At 39.1% G+C, this 21778-nt stretch overlaps 1 protein-coding gene across 7 annotated transcripts in view; it reads right to left on the bottom strand.

The window, feature by feature from the left end:
- The window catches only part of NFXL1 (nuclear transcription factor, X-box binding like 1), a 56743-nt gene extending 44319 nt beyond the window's left edge, over positions 1-12424 (bottom strand). The window contains exons 1-4 of one of the 7 annotated variants that reach the window (XM_082462465.1): positions 9455-12424; positions 8814-9059; positions 6200-6376; positions 1933-2042 (exon numbers count right to left, since the gene is read on the bottom strand). In XM_082462465.1, the coding sequence (XP_082318591.1) occupies positions 1933-2042; positions 6200-6376; positions 8814-9057 (531 nt within the window). In that variant the 5' untranslated portion in view covers positions 9058-9059; positions 9455-12424. The other 6 variants (XM_082462468.1, XM_082462467.1, XM_082462464.1 and 3 more) reach the window with 6 other exon arrangements.
- Between the last annotated feature and the right edge of the window lie 9354 nt (positions 12425-21778).

Here is a 21778-nt window from a genome sequence, read left to right as displayed (position 1 = left end):
AACTATTTCAAGAGCTACCTAAGGATTAAAGAAAAAAACTTTCCTCCCAGCATAACAGAAGAAATGTTCTTTATAAAAACTAATGTACATGTAGAACACTTTAAAGAAAAATAGTATTAATCATGCAGATTCATTCAGCTAGAAACAACTACTGCTAACATTCTGCAGAGTCTCCAATTTTTTTGTATATATTTCATACTTTTAAAAAATGAGGTCATACTGTACTGATATATAACTTTATAGCCTTTTCTTTTAACACAGTATAAGCATTTACCCTTATCAAGTAGGTTCATACAATATGATATTTATAGCTGTACAGTAGATATCATGTTGATTTGTTTACCATAATTTATCCAAGTTCAGGTTGTTGGACATTTAGGTTTTTCCAATTATAAAAAAATTCTTAAACACAAATATGTACATACAATCTCTATGTTGCCCTACAGTTATATAAAACCTATTAGTCTAGCACTTAATGCTAAATTCTAAAAATTAGGTGAGCAAAAAACTTCAGTGTGTATACACACACACACACCCCCACAAACACACATATACAAAATTTAACAGTTTAAGGAATAACAGTAATTAATTTTTTTACCCAGCCAATACTTTGCTATAACTGACAAAAATCAGTTCACTTTTTGTCATAATATTTTGCAGCTGTTTAATAAAATCAGACATGGAATATATTGCATAAGCCGGCAGGAGCACTGAAAAAGAGCCAACTTCTTAGTTTGAGTTCCCCCCCAAAGCAGTGCCTAAGAAAAGAACTGGGATGAAGAAGTAAAAGGCCAAGATAGGGAAGAGGAAATGCCAATAAACTGTATATTGTTGAGCTGACTATCGCTAAGGGCCAAAGTTCAGTCCTGCTAGGGATGCTCTGAAAAACCACGTAAAACATGCCTAGGACAACCCCAGCCCCAACCACTAACAAACAGGAGGTTAGGGCACTCATCCCCCAGCTCCCTATGGTGGAACACTGCCCCAACGGGCATTAACTCTGCTCTGCACTACACCCATTTCCTGGCTGAGTCAGTTCCCAAGGAGAAAGCACTGAGGTTGGAAAAAAAAAATTCACACACATAGCAAGTGTTTACAGTGAAACTGCATCCGCATGCAGAGAGACTATTCCTCCACTGCAGCTGAAATCAGAGTAAGACAACCAGATGTGACTCAGGGCACCAAAGGCACCTGCGTCTGCTACGCTATCCTACCCAATATATTTTAAATTTCTGATTCACTCTACACGACCAATCCATTTCACATCTGACCTGTCTTTCTTTCTCTAGGCAATGCTGCTATAATAGCAGTGGATTAAGCTGAGGTCTAAATGGTGAGTCTATCATATTCAGTCATCACATCCCCTTAATTGCTTTATTAATGCCCTTTAAATGTATATATACATAACTTCACCATTAGGCCATAGTGTCTCTACGTACATGAGTTATCTCTGAATCCATCTCTCCCCATTAACCCTAGCCACTTTCCACTGTGTCTTCAACACAAGAGAAGCTCACTAATAAACTGTAATTGTCATTGCTAGGTTTTACTTCCTTGAAGGCAGGGAGCATATCTGTTTTTTTAAACCTGCTGAAAGTAATGAAATACAGTTTACTTAATATTTTAGTATTTATGGGAATCTCTAAAGTACCGATACTAAAAATGCTTTATCAAATTGACATATGCATTGAAACCAAAAATATTTGCTTCATTTATTTTAATAGTGCTAAAAATACTGATTGCTCATTTAGAGCTAATTTTCTTTTAATTAAAGATTCCCAAAAATTGAGTATCAATTCATAAAGAGAATTCTCAAATGAAGTATTCTTAAACAAAAATAAGCAAAAAGAATAATAAATGGTTACAAATTATAAATGCAAAATAAGATATTTGGGGGAGATAACATTAATTTAGATAAGGAGAAAAACTTACTGCTTGGTTTCTCTTCACTGAAGCAATACAAATTAAGCATGTCATAGCCCCTGCTTGAAAAGCTTCATTTACATACTGTTTTGTTCGCTCTAACTCACGAACATCTCCATCTTGAAATTTAAAAATTGAAAACTTCAGGTTAAGCAACATCTGAAAATAACACAGACTCACTAACAGCACCACATTATGTGAGAACTGTCTAGTAATATCAATTGCTCAAAATATAGCTGAAAAAATGAGAAGTTTAAGATAAAGGCAACCAGTGAACTGCCAAGAGGTCACAAAGTCCATGCATTACATCTTATGTACTTGATTCAAAAACAGTTACCTTGACCTTCTCTCAGAGTATACTTGCTGTTACAGTCCTTAACAAATCTGGTGGGGGCAGAGTCACAGGCAACAGCAGCAAGATGTCAAGTAACAAGGGAAAGCATATCAAAAAGCAAAGTGAAAGGAACTGCAAAGTCAAAGCTCAGCAAAGCCATTGGGCCTAAATATAAGCATATGCGTATGAATGTGTAAATGTCTAAGAGTGTATGTGTGTGTGTGTGTGTCTGACACATAGCAAATTCTTAGTAAAAATCTGTTGAATGAAAAGATCCTGAGATCAATACAGTATAATAAACTTGTTTCATTAAATTATGCTATTTCTGCTAAAAAAGGAAGCATGACTTCTTAGAAAAAAATTACTAGACTGTATTTCCTTTAAGCAATTATTAAGCATTTACTTGCCAGGCACTGTACTATTCGTATTTCAGTAAGATTAAATAAGCTATTTTTACTTTCATTTTACAGATGAGAAAACTGAGGCACAGAACACTTAAGTAACTTCAGTATGACTCCTAAGTGAGCCCTCTTGACGACTATGCTATGCCACAGCAAGAGTTTAATACAGGAAGGTCCAAGAAATAACAGCATGATGAAAGGCAGAAAAGCTACCCAAAACCACACACAACAACAAAAGGACAATAATCTGAGTCACTTTAGTGTAAGAGAAATAAACCTACAGGCCTTTAGCACAATAAAGATTGTTCAATAGAGGTTAACTGAGTCTCCAAGAAAAGTACACTAATAACATAAACTATCATAAGTACAGAACGTACCATGGCAATAAAATGGTACAAACCAAAATTTAAGTTACCAAAAAGAAAAATTAAATAAATAGGACACTTAGACAATTCTTTACTTTCTAAGATCATCCAAGTAAACACAACACTCACAAAAACTTGCTCTACCATAATATAAATACAAGTATAATTTATGATATTATACAAAATATACATAAAATTACTCCCCAAACTATAAAATATTATAAACTTATTAAAGACAATTGCTTTATTTTAAACAAATATCGAAGTTTGAAGAGGATTCTTAAAGGCAGACTTAATAATCATATTCTGTGTACTTATTTTGCTTTCTGACACAGCTGGCTCTAACAAATGTATAACATTTTAAAATTTCATCTAATTTAACAGCTAACATGTAAAATAGAATATGAAAACAAGATGAACAGGCTTTAATAAAATAAAGTCTAATCTTATATTCATAAAATGTATGTAAGATTTCTTTGAAAAATGTGTTAAAATTTGGCTGCAACAATAAAGTATACTGCCCAAGATGTCACGACGGATAGCATGACATTTGAAGTCATGCATAAAAAGATCACTCTGGGGGCTTCCCTGGTGGCGCAGTGGTTGAGAATCTGCCTGCCAATGCAGGGGACACGGGTTCGAGCCCTGGTCTGGGAAGATCCCACATGCCGCGGAGCAACTAAGCCCGTGTGCCACAACTACTGAGCCTGCGCGTCTGGAGCCTGTGCTCCTAAACAAGAGAGGCCGCGATAGTGAGAGGCCCGCGCACCGCAATGAAGCGTGGCCCCCGCTTGCCGCAACTAGAGAAAGCCCTCGCACAGAAACGAAGACCCAACACAGCCATAAATAAATAAATTACTTAATTAAAAAAAAAAAAAAAAGATCACTCTGGCAACTGAAGAAAAATGAGTGTGAGGAGGCCAAGACTGGAAACATGAAGTACCTGAAGTTAAGAGGCAGTTAACAGCAGATAAAGCAAAAAATGACCTCGAGCAAGTTAATGCATCTGTCCCAGTTTTCTCATCTTTAAAATAGTAACAATAGTAATAGTAATATCTACCTCACAGAATTATTATGTGGATTTAATCCACATATTAAACAGCTGTAGGGGCCTGAATTAAGGTGATGATAGCATGTGGGGAGTGGTGGGATGAATTTAAGAAATTTAGGAAGTAAGACTCAGCAGGACTTGGTGAGAATTAGATTGTGTTGCTCTGAAAAGTCGATGTTCAGAAGGAAAGAGTGCTGTGTTAGACGAGCTGTCTGACATGGGCAGAGGGGAGGAGTAGTAGCGAATAAAACACACTCATGCGTGTATATGCCAACCCTGCTCCCAGATTTCTGGCTTAGGTAGGTGACTGGGAAAATTGTAGTATTAATAGAGATAAAGAGAACAAGAGAAGAAATAAGTTATCTTTCAACATATGTTTTGTGTTTCCATAGGCCAGCAAGACAGCGATACCCATCAGGAAGCTGACCATTCAAGTTTGAAATCTGAGAGATCGCAAAAGTATAAAGGCTGTGCTCAGACAGAAAGAATGAACTTCTTTGGTAAAGTTTTGGTGTTCAATTCACTAATGTGAGATGGGAACCATCTCATGACCCTGGCATTTATCGTTCTAAAGTCAAGTGATCAGACTTCCTTACTTTGGTAGAGGCAAAGTACAGAACACAAAGGAACAAAAATCAAAATATTTATGGATTTGACATAATACAGTATAAGAAAAATTGCCTTAACACTTTAAGATGAAAGCCACGTTAAAAATTAATAAAACTGGGACTTCCCTGGTGGTGCAGTGGTTAAGAATCTGCCTGCCAATGCAGGGGACACAGGTTTGAGCCCTGGTCCAGGAAGATCCCACGTGCCTTAGAGTAACTAAGCCCGGGCACCACAACTACTGAGCCTGCGCTCTAGAGCCCGTGAGCCACAACTACTGAAGTCTGCGTGCCACAACTACTGAAGCCCTCACGCCTAGAGCCCGTGCTCTGCAACAAGAGAAGCCACCGCAATGAGAAGCCCGCACACCGCAACAAGGAGTAGCCCCCGCTCGCTGCAACTAGAGAAAGCCCACATGCAGCAACGAAGACCCAACACAGCCAATAATAAATAAATAAATTTTTTTAAAAATTAATAAAACTTATAAACGATAAAACTTTTCTAAACACTAGGCAGAAATACTGAGTTATATCACTGAATTTCCTATTTAAAAATAAAATTTGTATCTAGAGTGGTTTCAGTGAGGTCTTCTTGAAGCAGGAAACTTGAGGTTACTTTCTATGAAGTTCTCTAAAAGCAAGAAACCTCCTAACCTTAAGGTTCCTCTTTATCAATTTTTACCTGACTGAACCAGACTTCTTAGTCAAGCTTACTAATCTTAATTCCTTGGCAGGTATGGTAAATTCCTTGGAAACCTTTTTGATGATGTGTACCTATGCTCATGATGCCATCAATATACTCAGGCAACTAATATGCATAATGCATGCAAGAATGTTTCTAATAATGACCGTAAGCATAAAATGTGGAAAGTGTAAGAGACTTACATTTAAAATAATCTACTTCTACACTTACTCCCAAATCTTCACAGCAACATCACTTTGGCCGTCTCTCTCACAAACAAATGTGGCTTTGAGAGTAACCCAGATATATACAACATATAATGTGATTAAACACTTCAGACCTGAAGAGACTTAGATTTTTTTTTTCATATAAAAATCAGAAGTTGTAAGATATAAAATAAAGGAATTAAGTCAAGAAATGAAATTGACTTCAAGATACATTTAACATAATGAAAAAGAGAATAATGAAGAATAGATTTAAAGGAGTATTCAAAGTCCTCAAGTGCAATCAAATCATCATTAGGAACAACCTGACCCCACTCATAGCACAGGGACCTTTGGCATCCCCCTCCCAGCATTCTAATGAAATGCCAATTAAACACAAAAGAGAACTTCTAAGGCTGTAAGAGACATTGCCATCCTATTTGCTTTATAGAAAGATTAGCATTATACAATGTATAACTCAAACAGTAAAAGGTACAAAAATTCAACTCTACAACACAAAAATGCTCATTTTTAAGATGCAAAACCTATTCCACATAGAGTAAAGGTGTCAGAAAAAGTCAGGAATATATTTTCATTGATGTAAAAATGTCAAAATTGAAAAGATCACACAGTACCTGTCTGCGTAGTGTAAGTTATAAACGTATTAGCAACTATTTTTCCTCTTTTTCCTTCAAAATCCTCATCTCCTTCTTCTTCAGATGAAGAGTTAAAGTGTTCTTCAACAAGTTTTTTGGCTGCAGCTTGATTAGCCTTCTTGATTTCCTCAAATTTCTTTTGAGACATTAGCTCTGCTTAAAAGAAAAAAAAATGAGTTTCAGTTCTGCAAAACAATCTCTCAAAAAGCAAGGCATGATATACCAATACGTTATTAAAATACAGATTTAGAAGTCACCTTTGGTGCATTCTATTTCACTATCATCCATGAAAAAAGTATTTTCAAATTTCTTGTCACACGAGTAAAGAGAATACCACAATATAAACTTTCACTTTTGTTAAATATTCTGCTAGATGCCAACTAATTGTTCTAGAATGACTAACAAATCAATTTTTAAAATTATAAAGCTATGATAAAGTATCAAAAAACTGGTGATCAACCTCAAAACAGGATATTAACAAAATTAAAGTGAGATGTTTAAAAACTGAATGGTACACAGTGATTTTTAAAACGTGGGAAACATACCCACTGGGAGCACATCAGAATCAGCAGAGGCAGGTGCTTTCTCAAACCATCCTCTTGCACAATATAACCCAGCCTGGCTTGGCCCACCAAAGACCTTACACAAACAGTATTCACTGTCTACCCACTATGTTTACAATCTGCTTCTTAGAAAGCTCAAGGACTTTGTGTCTTTATTAAAATGTGGTCACAGAACATATTTATTTAACATTAATCCCACACAAAATATTGCTAACATGGAAAATATGCTTCTTACAACAACTTCATTCCAAAAAGAAATGTTAAGTATTGTTTTGGATTAGTTCTTCTGCTATTCTGTTTAGCACTGTCTGTACTTCCTACTTGTTACTTGCTTAAATAATAACACAAAAAGAATTAGATTACTTCACAGCACTTTCCCAATGAGACTTCAAACTCCTCAAGAGCAAGGACCATGAAAATTCTCTTCAAGCATTAAGTGTTAATAAACTCTTCTGAACAGCCACCATAGTTCAAGAAAGGAGCCACAACATACTGAACTGATCTTAATTCATTAGTGCCCATATTAGTGCCACTTTACGCTTGAAACCGATGAGCCACTACTAATACAAACTTTCTTATTTTAGGTGGTGTATATGTACTTAATGATGTTTTATCTTTTATTTTCCTCATGAAATGTTTTCCTTCTCTTACCGCAGCCAGCTTGGCTGGGGACTACTCAGTGTTTCAAGTAAAACTGGAGGAAAATGTACAGTGCCCACATAGGAATCTTTCAGTACTAGGAGAAAAGCAATTGCTATAAGATATATGACTCAAAACGTTATGTACAATAAGAGGATAAATGTCATTATGAGAAATGAGCACTTAAAAGACATTTTTTAAAAGGCTGAATTAGACAGATATAATAAAAACATTCATAACCTGATCAATGGACCTACGTAAGATCATCTCAAAGAAAGCTGACAAAGCAACCTTACCATATATTATTTCTTACAGTCAAATCTCAATTATCCAGTTAAAGGATGCTTGCTTTTCTACTATCCACAAAATCCAAGAAAGCTTACCAAAACTGTTCACAGTTCTCCCTCTTGCACACCTCACCACCACCACTATCATAAACTCAGTAACCAAGAGAATACCACTTATCTTTAAAATTAGCTTAGGAGACATTCAGAAGCTCAATTTGCTCCTCCCTGCAAAAAATATATTTTGAAAAATACATTCCAAATACAACAATAAAATGATTTTAGGGATTATTCTCTTAGCCCCCTGCATTCTTTCATTAGTATGGACAACTTAGAATTGCGTGTGTGCTCCCAGGCTCCACTAAAACACTGCCTTGGATGAAGGATATTGAAAGCTGGAGAAGGCCACACCAGATACATCCCAGAAAGGACATGAAATTTGTGACTAGGAACCGCAGTTGAAAAAAGTACCACAAGCTCAAGTGTTTACAGGACATAGATAATTAAAGTTACTAAACTAAGGCAATCAAATAAAAATGGAAAATGACAACTGGCCCCAGAAGTAGGAAACACAATGTCAAGTGGAAAGCCTAAACCCAATCTAAATAAGATTTCTGCGACTCAGCCCAGCCGACTGTTGCCACCCACAAAAGTACCAAAGCCACAATACCTTATCTTACAAGAAAAGTTGTTAACCAGATTTTTATGAGATTTTAAAAAGAAAAACCAAAAAACTGCTGGCAACCAATTCAGATTTAATGCATTGTGTTAACCAAACCAAACTATAGGCTAAATCAGCCCCCGGGCCACTGTCTGCAACTGTGGGGATTCAGTAGGCAAAAAAGAGTGAAGGTAAGAATATTGGACGGAGATGTAACAGTGATTAATATCAATTAAAGTGATGATGAAAAAAAATAAAAAGTGATGATGAAAGAGGTGTGATGGGAATCGGCCTAGAATGAGTAGCTGCCTGAAAGGTTTGAGAAGTGAGGCCAATAATAAACTCCCGAAGGAGAAGGAAAGAAATGAATGCGAAGGCAGTTCCGACTAGCAAGTGCCTTAGTAGGTAGGCATCCAGGTGAGTCCGAGGACGGGAGCCATTCTCACCACTGGCCACGGAAGTCTGCGGCGCTTCAGATCCCGCGGGGCTGCGCCGGGCTGAGCTACCTGCAGCCGCAGAGGCTGCAGCTCCACCGGGAATGGGGCCAAGGCCAGCAGCGCCCACCGACCCCTTCTCTCGCCCTCCTCCGACGCCGCGAAGATGGACTCCATTTCCTGAGGAGGGGGCCGCAGTGGCCCGTCCTCGGGCTCGGCCTCGGCCACTGGCCACCTGGCGCCAGGAAGCTTCCATCCCTGCAAAGGAAAAAAAAAAAGAGTGGAAGGAGCGTGAGCGCGGTGGTACCAAGGCGGGGAAAAAGGACAGCGGGGGAAGCCGGTGTGAGAGGCGGAATGAGGACGCGGGGTGGGGACCGAGTTTGAAAAGGTCGCGGCCCTGTCTCTCCCAGAGGGCGAGTCCCCGCTGAGCCCGGGCTTCGGAGATGGATCCAAGAGGGAGAGAACTAGGCAGAGAAATGGACCGCGAGTCAAGGAGCACCCAGCGCCGGAGAAGGAGAACCGGGGAGGAGGAAAGCTCCTCCTCGGACTCAGGGGGAGCGCCGTGACGGGAGAGCTGCAGACTAACCCGGCGGTTGCCGCCGGGAACCAACTGCAGTAGCGAACCCGGAGGAAAGAAAGCTACGTCCCCTTACCGACGGCGCCCGCTTTCAACGACTACAGTTCCCAGAAGCCCCCGCCCACCGCTCGCAGAACGCGTGGCATCACTAGCCCCTTCCTCATCCGGAACCGTGTCTGTGTGTGTGGGCAAGGCCTCCGAACGCATGCGCTAACTGGAGCGGGCCTTCGGAAACTACAATTCCCGGCGTGCTTTGGGGCTCGGACGGGGTGGGCGCACAGAGAGGGCGCAAGGTGGGGAGGAGGTGTTCAAAACCCAGAGGATGCCGCTTTTTCCGTGCGACTACCCTAAACCCAGCTCGGTATCGGGAGGCTATCTCAGGGGTCGTTATTGACTGCCCGCCATGTTTAGCCTCGCCTTCGGGCTTTCTGGTGGCAGGAAACTTTTCTCACAGAAGGGAAAAGTCACTTATAAAGAAAACTCTTTGGGGTCGCGGAAGAGGGAGGGAAAGCTGAGGGAGTGTTGCGGAAAAAGTGGCTGGAGTGGAGAAAGTGCCCTTCTGAATTGCAAAAGCAACGTAGAGGATAAATCTAACGGCATTATTATCATAGTCCTTTATAGTTAACAATATACTTTTCCTGAAGCAGGCCGATTTTTACCGTCACGACAGCTCTCCAAAGTAGCCTTTATTAAGGAAAGTAGTCGAGAGCCAGGTCTGGTCCTGATTCTTCTGACTTCGCTGTTTTCAATAAGAAATAAAGAGAAAGGGAGAGGAGGGAGTGGGAGAAATTTCAAAAATTCGGGGCTCTGTCTGGGATTGAGAAATACACCGATTGCTGTTTGGGACTACACGGTCCTTTACCCTAACCCTTCAACCTAATTAATTCCTCTACATTAATAATAAGTACCTAATATTTATATAGCATTTATTAAGTTCCAGGCACTCTTCAAAGCGTTTTACATATATATGTATATTAACAATGTGGTACTCACAATAATCCTGTTATCCCCATTTTACAGCTGAGAACACTGAAGCACAGGTTAAGTAACTTGCCCTTGTTATAGCCAGGTATTATTACCGATTCCATTTTTTAAATTAGGAAACAGAGACACAGAGAACTTTCTTATTCAGCATTCTAGCAGAGCCAGGATTGCAACTGAGCTCTGTGAATCTTGGACTATGCTCTTAAAAACACCATACTATATTATTACTGTGAGAAGGTATTTAATGTTTACCTAGAAATTCCAGTTACTTTTAGAGGACCTAATCAGGCAAAAAGACTCACATAATCAGTTTTTCCCCTGCCATATTATACAATGATATTGATAATCATAATAATTTCTGTGGAATCAAAAAGAATGTTACGTGCTCTCTGAATGAGCAAACATTTATTATAGTATTATAGTAAAGTTTAGTAGTGGAGAGCTGATGTATATCATAATGTGGAAGCATATGTAAATTGAGAATACATTTCATAAAGCTACCATTGCTGTAATTTTCACTTTGAAATTTCAGATAACATTTGAGGAAAACAAGAGTTCTTTCTGTTTATCAAAAAGGAACATGAGAAATATATGAAGCTGATAAATATATAATTAAGATTATAAACACTGAGAAATATAATTGTATAGTTATAATTAATCTTAATTCTTAAAAATACTACCCTCAAGAATAGCTGAAAACAAAAGACTGGGCCAACTGTTGGCAACTGGAACTCTCATACTTACTGGTGGGAGTGGAAATTGGTTCAAACACTTTCGAAAAATGTTCAGCAGTATCTATTAAAGCTAAACAGGACTTACTACTAAAGCATGTGACCAAGCAGTTCCACTTCTGAATATATACTGAAAGACATGAGTGCATAGCTCCACAAAAACTCATGTTTATAGCAGCTTTAGTCATAATAGCCAAAAACTAGGAATAACCCTCATATCTATCAACAGGAGAATTTAAAAATAAATTGTGGTATATGCGTATAATGGAATGCTATGCCAAAAAAAAAAAAAAATACTGATACATGTAGCAAGATGGGTGAATCTCAAAGATATCATGTTGAACAAAAGAGGCCGGACGCAACAGAGTACAGTAGGTCCCCTACTTATGAACCTTCAAGTTGCGAGCTTTCAAAGGTGCAAACGTCTATTCGCATGTCCGATCACATAAGTTAGTTCACATGTCTGGTGTACATGGTCACATGTGTGCATCGTTTACAAGTGGTTGTGCTTTTGTGTACTTTACTATACAGTACTGTATAGAGTACAGTATCTTTATTTCAAGCCCAGAATGTCTAGAAGCAAGAGTAAAAGCAGTGATGATGTAGCTTGTACTGCTAAGAAGCGCCAGGAATTGGAGGCCCAGAGAAAGGACGAAGAGAGACAAGAAGAAGAAGTAACCGAAGAACCGAAGAGATTCACAACGCAGGAAATGGCAAGGGGATTTTCTTTATTTGAGGAGGCACTGTTAGTTTTTGAGGCACAGGACAAGAACGTAGAAAGGTACACGAAGGTTGCAGCAACCCTTCAGAATGCAATCCCGTGTCATCTATGAAGAGAAGAAAAGAGCTACTACCCAGACATCACTGGATCATTTTTTCAAGAGGGTAGATAGAATTGAATCCAGCAAGGAACCAGAACCCCTGCCATCAACATCAGGCCTGGGTGAAATTGCAGCTTGCCCTCCGTCTCCTATTGCTGACGATCCTTCAGCTCTACCATCTCCCACCTCCTCTCCCTCCTCTAGTCAGTAACTCTTCTTGCCTTTTCACACGATGCCACCCCCTGTGTGCCAGCTGTTGTACTGTACTACTGTACTTTTCAAGGTACTGTACTGTAAGATTTAAAATGTTCTATTTGTATTTCTTTTTATGTATTATTTGTGTGAAAAGTATTATAAACCTATTACAGTACAGTACTGTATAGCGGACTGTGTTAGTTGGGTACCTAGGCTAACTTTGCTGGGTTTACGAATAAATTGGACTTTGAACGTGCTTTCAGGATGGAACTTGTTCATATGTAGGGGACTTATTATACTTATTTCTGAATCCAATATCATGAAGTTCCTGAACAAGTAACAGAAGCCAGATTAGTGCCTACTTCTGGTAGGGGTGGGAGGATTTTAACTGGGAAGAGCAATAAGGTATCCTCCTGAGTGGTGGAAAAATTCTATCTTGATCTGGGTAGTAGTTTCACTTATGTGTACACATGTAAAAACTCAAAAAATTATACATTTATGATTTGTGCAATATACTGTATGAATGACAACCATCAATTTTTTAAAAGAATAATGAAATAAAACATAGAAAAAATAAGACATCTGAATACCTTTATTGTCCAGTCATTTAAAAAATTGTGGTTTAATTGTATTTATTCATCCATTACTGACACGTCTTCCTTTTTTTTTTTTATTGGAGTAAAATTGCTTTACAATGTTGTGTTAGTTTCTGTTGTACAATGAAGTGAATCAGCTATATGTATACCTATATCCCCTCCCTCTTGGACCTCCCTTCTCCCCTTCCCCCTGCCCATCTAGGTCACCACAGAGCACCAAGGTGAGCTCCCTGTGCTATACAGCAGGTTCCCACTAGCTAGCTATTTTACACATGGTAGTGTATATATGTCAAACCTGATCTCCCAATTCGTCCCACCCTCCCCTTCCCCCCAGCCATGTCCACATGTCCATTCTCTACATCTACGTCTCTATTCCTGCCCTACACCTCACACTGGTCAGAATGGCCATAATCAAAAATTCTACAAACAATAAATGCTGGAGAGGGTATGGAGAAAAGGGAACGCTCACACACTGTTGGTGGGAATGTAAATTGATACAGCCACTATGGAGAACAGTATGCAGGTTCCTTAAAAGACTGAAAATAGAACTACCATACGACCCAGCAATCCCACTACTGGGCATATACCCTGAGAAAACCATAATTCAAAAGGACACAAGTACCCCAATATTCACTGTAGCACTATTTACGGAAACAACCTAAATGTCCAACGATACATGAATGGATAAAGAAGATATGGTACATATATACAATGGAATATTACTCAGCCATAAAAAGGAACAAAATTGGGCCATTTATAGAAATGTGGATGGACCTAGAGTCTGACATGTCTTCCTGATATGGATTCTTTTTGCCAGTGTATCCATACACGGCTCCCTAAAAACATTTACCTTTGACAGATACATCTATACTTAGGTAAACATGGTGCCAGTTATCAATATATTGCCCCTCAGCTCCAATTCACCCTTCAATATATGCTCTGTGACAGAGGACAGAATTCCTTTAAACATCTCCACAGAGAGCACGATGTTAAGTTTTCTCAGCAGAGGGCACTGGAGAGGCATTGGAGGAGGGAAGACAATCTCCTGTTATTTCCTGCTGCTGTACAGTGGAGTCAGCAACCTTGCAGCCTTTGCCTGGCCTGGAGATAAACTTCTGAGCAGCCCTCTCAACGTGGAAACTGACCCCAAGCTCTTCTGCTCACACTGGTACCCTGAGTCACTGCTCATTTTGCAGCTGACACCCCCCTCCCAATACCTGCCACCCTCCCACTGCAGACCCAGACACAGCACACCTGTGCCTTGGCACCCATTCCCTCTGCAAGCTCACCCCACTGGTTCCTGATCACCTGCACTCCAGAGGAGACTGCAGAACGGCTGTGGCCAGGACAAACCAGCAAGCTTCTCTGCTATCCAGTGGGCTGAATTACACCTTCTCCAATAATATCTGAACCAGCCTTGGGGAGGGGGGACCCTTCTAAGTTTGTCCTTCTTTGGGTATTCTCCCTTAGCCCTAGAATACCATACACAGTTTCCTTCTAGTCATTCTTTTATCAGGACTTGATAATTCTTTATATTAAACTTAACCCACTGTGTGGTTCCTATTCTTGATTGGACCCAGACTGATACAAGCACTGTATACATTTTATATCAGTTTTACTTGACATACTGGATATGGCCCAATCAAACTGACAGCAAAAAAAAAAAAAAAAGAAGAAGAAGAAAAAAATGTTAAGAAGGAAATAAAGGGAAAAAGTGTTAAGAAGGAAATAAAGGATACAACATAAAGTGCAAAATATACCAGCTAAAATAAGAAAGATGTTCTGCCATATGTGGGGCAGAAGAGAATTAGAAAAATTAAATAATCGGGTTGATTTTTCTAGCCAGGTTAAATGCAAATAACTTTAGAGGGCTGAATCTCTTTTACTTTACTTATTAATACTCAGAATTGAGTGATAAAAATAGTATTGTATAATGTCAATTTCATGGAAATAAAATAATAATTTTTTAAACTGCGCTATCACTTACTTTTCCTAGGAAAACCTTCAGAGACAAAAATCAACCAAACATTTATTCATATTTAATGTAAACTATTTTCAAATATTCAGGTAAATAATCTATCCATCAATCAGTAATTGAGTCTGGCAGTTATCCAATACTGTCAGGCATTGCATATTTGTACTCAGAGATGGGAAGGGTTCACTATAAATAAAGAACCAGGATAGGAATGAAAAGGCTCATTGAGATGCTGAGAACTGAGAAAACTATTAAGGGCAGGGTAAGATGTGGATGGGATGGAAAGAAGCACTCCACGTGGTAGGGACGGCATGAGTCAAGGTTTAGAAGTGAAAATAAACATGGCACATGTTTGAACCAGAAAGGAAAAAATTCTATTGAATCCCCAGGCAAAGGTGACAAATAGGGTTGGAGAACACCTTGAAAACAGAAGTAGAAAATTTTGGTTTCAATGTTGACACTAAGTAGCCACTATAAGGTTCAAGAGAAGGAAGATGACAGTATAAAAGGAAGATTTTTCAGGAAAACTAATGTAGAAATAATAGGAAAATTTGAGCTGGGAAGGGCCTTGTGAGAGAATGGTTGCATAGAATTAAATCGTAGTTGATAGGACTCTCAGTTTACAAACTCAGATGTGCAAATTATCACATTAATCATCATCTTTCAATTACCTTAATTTGAACTCTGAGTTTTATCTCCTCAGGATTGGTTGGAAAATGCATTTACTACTTCACTCAACAGACATGTATAAAGTCCCTTTTATGCCCCAGACATTTTCTACATACTGGAAATAGAGCAATAAATGAAATAAATTACCTGTCCTCATGGAACTTACTTTTGAGTGGAGGAGACAGATGACAAACAAGTAAACAAATTAAGATATAATATCAAATAGTGATCTGTGCAGGGAGATAAGGTGAAGAGGGTTTCAATTTAGATTGGGTAAACAAGGTGACATTTGAGCAGAGACCTGAATGAAGGTCCAACATCCACTGGATACTGGGGAGCTTCCCAGGAAGAGGAAAAGGAAACTACAAGGACCCAGAAAAGGGAGCATACTTGGCATGTTCAAGGACAAGCAAGGAGGCCAACTGAATGAGATTGAGCAGACAGAGGAGCAGCAGGAAACCAAATCAGAGAGGTAATCAGGGGCCATTTAATATAGGGCTATGGTGAGGATTTTGGATTCAATTATAAGCAAGCTGAGGCAAGGAAGTGACATGATCTGATGTTGCTTTTGAAAGATCAGAGCGGGAGCTCTGTGGAAATGGACTACTGGGGAAAGGGGAGAAACAGTGGCATTAGAGATCAGTTAACATGGTGTGTCGTACTCCAGGTGAAAGATGGTGGTTTGAATGAGCATTGGATGTGGTGACTTTACAGCCAGATGCAGGATATATTTTGAAGGTTGAGCTGACAATATTCACTGGCAAATTAGATAGCGGGTGTGAAATTAAGAGTCAAGAAAAGACGACTCGTAGTTTTTCACCTGAGGAACGGAGTCAACGGCAGTGCCCTTTTCTGAAATAGGGAATATTAGAGAAGGAACAGATTTGAGAAACAAATCATGAATTCTGCTTAGCATACATCAAGTCTTCACTAGAAGTCAACTCTCCTGTTTCTATGTACAACAACACTTCTGACACCAGATGTGTGGGTTTTTCCACACAAAATAATTATTCAGTTCTCTGTGAATATCAACTAAGTGTCCTACACTTAACCCAGTTCTGACACTAACTGCCTGGAGAGTGCAGACCCCACAGGTTAAGTGCTCAGTCCCACAAGACTGCCCTCCTCACTTCACACGGCAGGCACAAGTCCTATTGTTGTCAATTGTACTTCTGACCAACCAGCTATAAACCACAGGTCCCCATGACCCCCTCCTCGTGTTCAATAATTTGCCAGAATGGCTTACAGAATCCAGGGACACAGTTTACTTACTACTGCTGATTTATTATAAATGATACAATTCAGGAACAGCCTAGCGGAAGAGATATATAGGACAAGGTATGTGGGAAGAGGCACAGAGCTGCCGTGCCTTCTCTGGGAGCACCACCCTCCCAGTACCTCAATGTGTTCACCAACCTGGAAGTTCTCTGAACCCCTTGGGTTAGGGTTTTTTTGTTGAGGCTTCATTACATAGACCCGATTGATTAAATCATTGGAATTAGTGATTAATTCAACCTCCAGCCCATTTTTCCCTTCCCAGAATGTCAGGGGGTAGGGCTGAAAGTTCCAACTCTCTAATCTCACAGTTGATTCCCCTGGAAACCAGCCCCTCACCCTTAGGAACTTTCCAAAAGTCACCTCATTAACATGAACTCAGGCATGGTTGAATAACAAAAGATACTCCTTTCCATTTTTTCACTCCAGAGCTGTTTCAGGAGTCTGTGACAAAAACCAAATATAACAAAAGATACTCCTAAAGCTCATATTACTTAGGAAACTACAAGGGTTTTAGGAGTTCAGCCCAGCAGCCAGGGACAAATACCAAAATATATATTTCTTATTGTATCACATTCGCCAAAGAGATATCAAGTCTCTAGTTGGATATGCAAGTCTGGAGTTTAGAGGAGAGGCTGGAGATACATATTTGGGAGTCTTCAGCAGACAGATGTTATAAAGTGCCAGCGGATATATGAGCTCACTTAGGGTGTGAATTTCGTGGGACACTTCAGCATTTAAAGATTCAGTGAGGAGGGGAACAAAAAGAGATGGAAGTTCAGTCAGAAAAGTGACTGAAAGCCAAGTGTCCTGAAAGGCAACTGAAGTCTTTTAAGAAAGGGAGTGATCATCCCTACCAAATGCTACCGAGAGGTCTAGTAAGTCTTGGACTGAGAACTGATCATTAGAGTTGGTGATGTAGGGGTCACTGGTGACCTTGACAAGAGGTCTCAGTGGAGTTATTGTAGCAAAATTGAATTGGATCAGATTCAAGAAAGAACAGTAAGAGAGGACCTCTGCAAGGACAAATTCTACAAAAGAGTTTTACAGTAAAGGACAGCAGAAAAATGAGGTGTTAGCAGAAGCAGAGAGAGGGTCAAGAGTCAAGTGGTGTTCTTTTAAGATTTGAGCCATTGCAGGCTTAAAGACTAAAATATAAGCCATGACACCATAAAACTCCTAGAAGAAAACATAAGCAAAACATTCTCTGACATAAATGGTAGCAATGTTTTCTTAGGTCAGTCTCTCAAGGCAATAGAAAGAAAAGCAAAAATAAACAAGTAGGACCTAATCAAACTTATAAGCTTTTGCACAGCAAAGGAAACCATAAACAAAATGAAAAGACAACCTACGGACCAGAGAAAATATCTGCAAATGAAGTGACCGACAAGGGCTTAATTTCCAAAATATACAAACAGTTCATGTAACTCAATAACAAAAAAACAAGCAAGCCAATAAAAAAATGGGCAGAAGGCCTTAATAGACATTTCTTCTCCAAAGAAGACATACTGATGGCCAGTATGCACATGAAAAGATGCTCCAAATCGCTATTATTAGAGAAATGGAAATCAAACTACAAAACTACAATGAGGTATCACCTCACACCAGTCACAATGGCCGTCATTAAAAAGTCTACTAATAATAAATGCTGGAGAGGGTGTGGAGAAAAGGAAACCCTCTACAATGTTGATTGTAAACTGGTGCAGCCACTATGGAAAACAGTATAGAGGTTCCTTAAAAAACTAAAAATAGAGTTACCATGTGAACTAGCAATCCCACTCCTGGGCATATAACCAGAGAAAACTCTAATTTGAAAAGATACATGCACCCCAGTGTTCTTAGCAGCACTATTTACAATAGCTGAGAAACAACCTAAATGTCCATCAACAGATGAATGGATAAAGAAGCTGTGGTATATATATACAATGGAATACTACTCAGTCATAAGAAAAGAATACAATAATGCCATTTGTAGCAACATGGCTGGGCCTAAGATTATCATACTAAGTGAAGTAAATCAGGAAGACAAAGAAAAATACCATATCACTTTTATGTGGAATCTAAAATACGATACAAATGAACTTATTTGCAAAACAGAAAGACTCACAGACATAGAAAACAAGCTTATGGTTACCAAAGGGGAAGCGGGGGGTGGTATCAGACAACATGGTGAATTAGTTAATGGGAAGTCTTTCCATTCTCTTAATAATCATCTAGATTTCTTTGTTTGTTTGTTTAAGCATATTTCTCTCAGCCTTTGTCTTTCTGGACTGGAGTCCCATGCTCTGCTCCCCCCAGCTCTGGACCATTCATTCACATGTGGCAACTCTAACTCCCCTTTGGTCATTCTCTAGACCCCATCCACCTCTGATAAAATATATTCAGTTCACTAAACAGAAGTGCATACCGTTTTCTAAGTTCAGATGCCCCATGATTTTCTACAAAGGCAAGAATATGTTTCTTCTTAAAACTTCCCAATTAAATCCAGTCTTTTTTGATCTTTTTATAATTCCCCACTGGGAACATTACTAGCTGCAAAAGTCCTTATGTAAGCCTTTATTGCATTTGATTGCTTAGAGCCAATCATTTTTAAATTATAATTTTAATTATTTTACCCCAAATGTACTCCAGTAGAACTTAACCCTACTGAAGCTCATCCACTGGTTTTAAGATTTTGTTTAATTAAACATATTAAATGTGACCAATCCCATCAGAGTTAATACCCAGAGAATCTATTTATCCTCACCATTTATTGTATGATATCTGTTCCAAGTCTCACATACAACTCAAAAGATAATAATGCTAATCATTGTTATAACTTTTTAAAAGTTTAATTAAGTGCTATTTACTGATTTCCTTTTGTTCACAAATCTATTTACAGCTCAAATAGATTATTCAGTTATGGCTTCCTGTTTGAGAGGCTCAAATAATTTGAAAAGAGTGATTTTAATTGGGCTCAGGGAGCAAATTCTCAATCCGCATTACCAGTATCCATGGCATACTATATTTGATTGCAAATAAGTGTTTGAAATATCGTTAATCTATATTATGTATTTCTCTCTGTGTGTGTGTGTGTGTGTGTGTGGTGTGTGTGTGTGTGTGTGTGTGATTTATCTTTGGCCACACTCTCTGAGCTGCAAAAAAGCAATGGCTTTCTAGTTTGGTGTTCAGGCCAGCAGAGCAGGCTACCTATCTCAAGATAAAAAATAGAAACGAGACTAGGTCAGTGGTGTTAAATCAAGAGGTTTATATTAAAAGATTTAGCACTAAAATCTAAATAAAGAATTTCTTAAAAAAAAAAAGACTTATCCATTATTTCAGTTCATTAGAAAACAACTCTCATTTTTCTACCACTGAAGAGTCTTGTCGCTTTTTTTTTTTTTTTTTTTTTAAAGAATTTCACTTATTTATTTATTTATTTATTGGCTGTGTTGGGTCTTCGTTTCTGTGAGGGCTTTCTCTAGTTGCGGCGAGCGGGGGCCACTCTTCATCGCAGTGCGCAGGCCTCTCACTGTCGCGGCCTCTCTTGTCGCAGAGCACAGGCTCCAGACGCGCAGGCTCCAGACGCGCAGGCTCAGTAGTTGTGGCACACGGGCTTAGTTGCTCCGCGGCATGTGGGATCTTCCCAGACCAGGGCTCGAACCCGTGTGCCCTGCATTGGCAGGCAGATTCTCAACCACTGCGCCACCAGGGAAGCCCCTCTTGTCGCTTTTTAACCAATGAATTTCAAATGCCCAGTTGTCTTAGACATGAAAATAAAAGGAATATAATCAAGGTAAATTTCATGTTACTTTACTGTAGTATTTTAGTACTATTGTACTAAAATAAGTATTGTAGTACTTTACTGTAGCTTCTTTGGTAATTTTATGTATTTTGTGCTCTTCGGGCATTTTGAAATTATATCTGAATGGAGTAATGGAAATACCCATAATGCATATCTATTAATTATCAGTATTTTTAGCAAACTAAGGAACTAGGGAGAGTGACCTCTTACATTCAAAAATGAGTGGAAAAAAGTTACATTCCTATCCTGGAGCCCCCCTGATAATGGTAGACAAATGTTGATCCTTCGAGTGCCTTGGGTGGTTCATCTGTCACTCTTTCTGCCAAGAGTGAGCAATGAGGCCACTGGGGGATATCAGAGAACACCATGGACTTTGGTGCCACCAGGATACCTGTGCTTCTCAGTATCATGGATTTTTGTGACAAACCCAGGAAGCAGGCTCCCTGCTCTCTGAAGAACTAACTCAAGTAGCTTCTGGGACCAAGTCCAAATGGCTGAAGCTCAGCCCGGATGAAACAAAAAGGCACCTAAGTGAAAAGAGGAGAAATTGGCAATTTGATAAGAAATCCAACACCAATTCTTTTTAAGGGCCAACATTGTCAGGCTGGTGAGTAATTCTGTGGTAAATTGCTCTTTTCAGAATCTCAAAGGAATGCATTTGTGAAAAATGCATTCTTTCACCTCTAACTCATCAGGAAACCAAGAGCCAGACATGAACTGTAATTCTAGAAAGTATTGTCTCAGAGTTATTTAATATGCATTCTGACCTAAAGTGGAAACATACAGACAACAAGCATGTTATCGCCAAGTAGAGCCCCATAAAGCACTCAACTTGGTCTGTGTAGAAAGCAATCAAGTACAGCCTCATAGGGAAGTAAACACTGAACCAAGGGTCAAAAGTCCAGGCTTTGCCACTAAACTAGCTGTGTGAATTTATACTTCACTCCTCTTTTTTTCTTCATGTGAAATAGTTCAAATATACCAAAACTTATAGAGAGAATATATATACATATTTGTACATAGATTTGTCAAATCTTAACATTTGGACTTATCTCCTTCAGATTATTTTGAAAGATATAAAACAGCACAGACAGATGAAGTCCTATGAATTTCTCACTCTCCCTCCCATCCCATTCAATCCATCCAACACAGAAGTAACCACTTTTCTGATTTCTACTCTCATTCCCATGCTTGTTATTAAACCGTTACGTCATAGGTACAGATCCATAAGCACTACTTAGTATTGTGCTGTATGTTTGTAAGTTTTGTATAGATGATATTATGTGTACATACAAGAGTCTGCACAAATGAAAGTGTGAGCGGGCACCCTGGAGCCTCACTGCCTGGATTCAAATAGTAGTTGTGCCACT

This window comes from Balaenoptera physalus (genome assembly GCF_965194825.1).
Source record: "Balaenoptera physalus genome assembly, chromosome: 5".
In the NCBI taxonomy this organism is placed as follows: domain Eukaryota; kingdom Metazoa; phylum Chordata; class Mammalia; order Artiodactyla; family Balaenopteridae; genus Balaenoptera; species Balaenoptera physalus.
The sequence above is the reverse complement of the archived record's forward strand: the minus strand, read 5'-3'. Positions and strand labels throughout refer to the sequence as shown.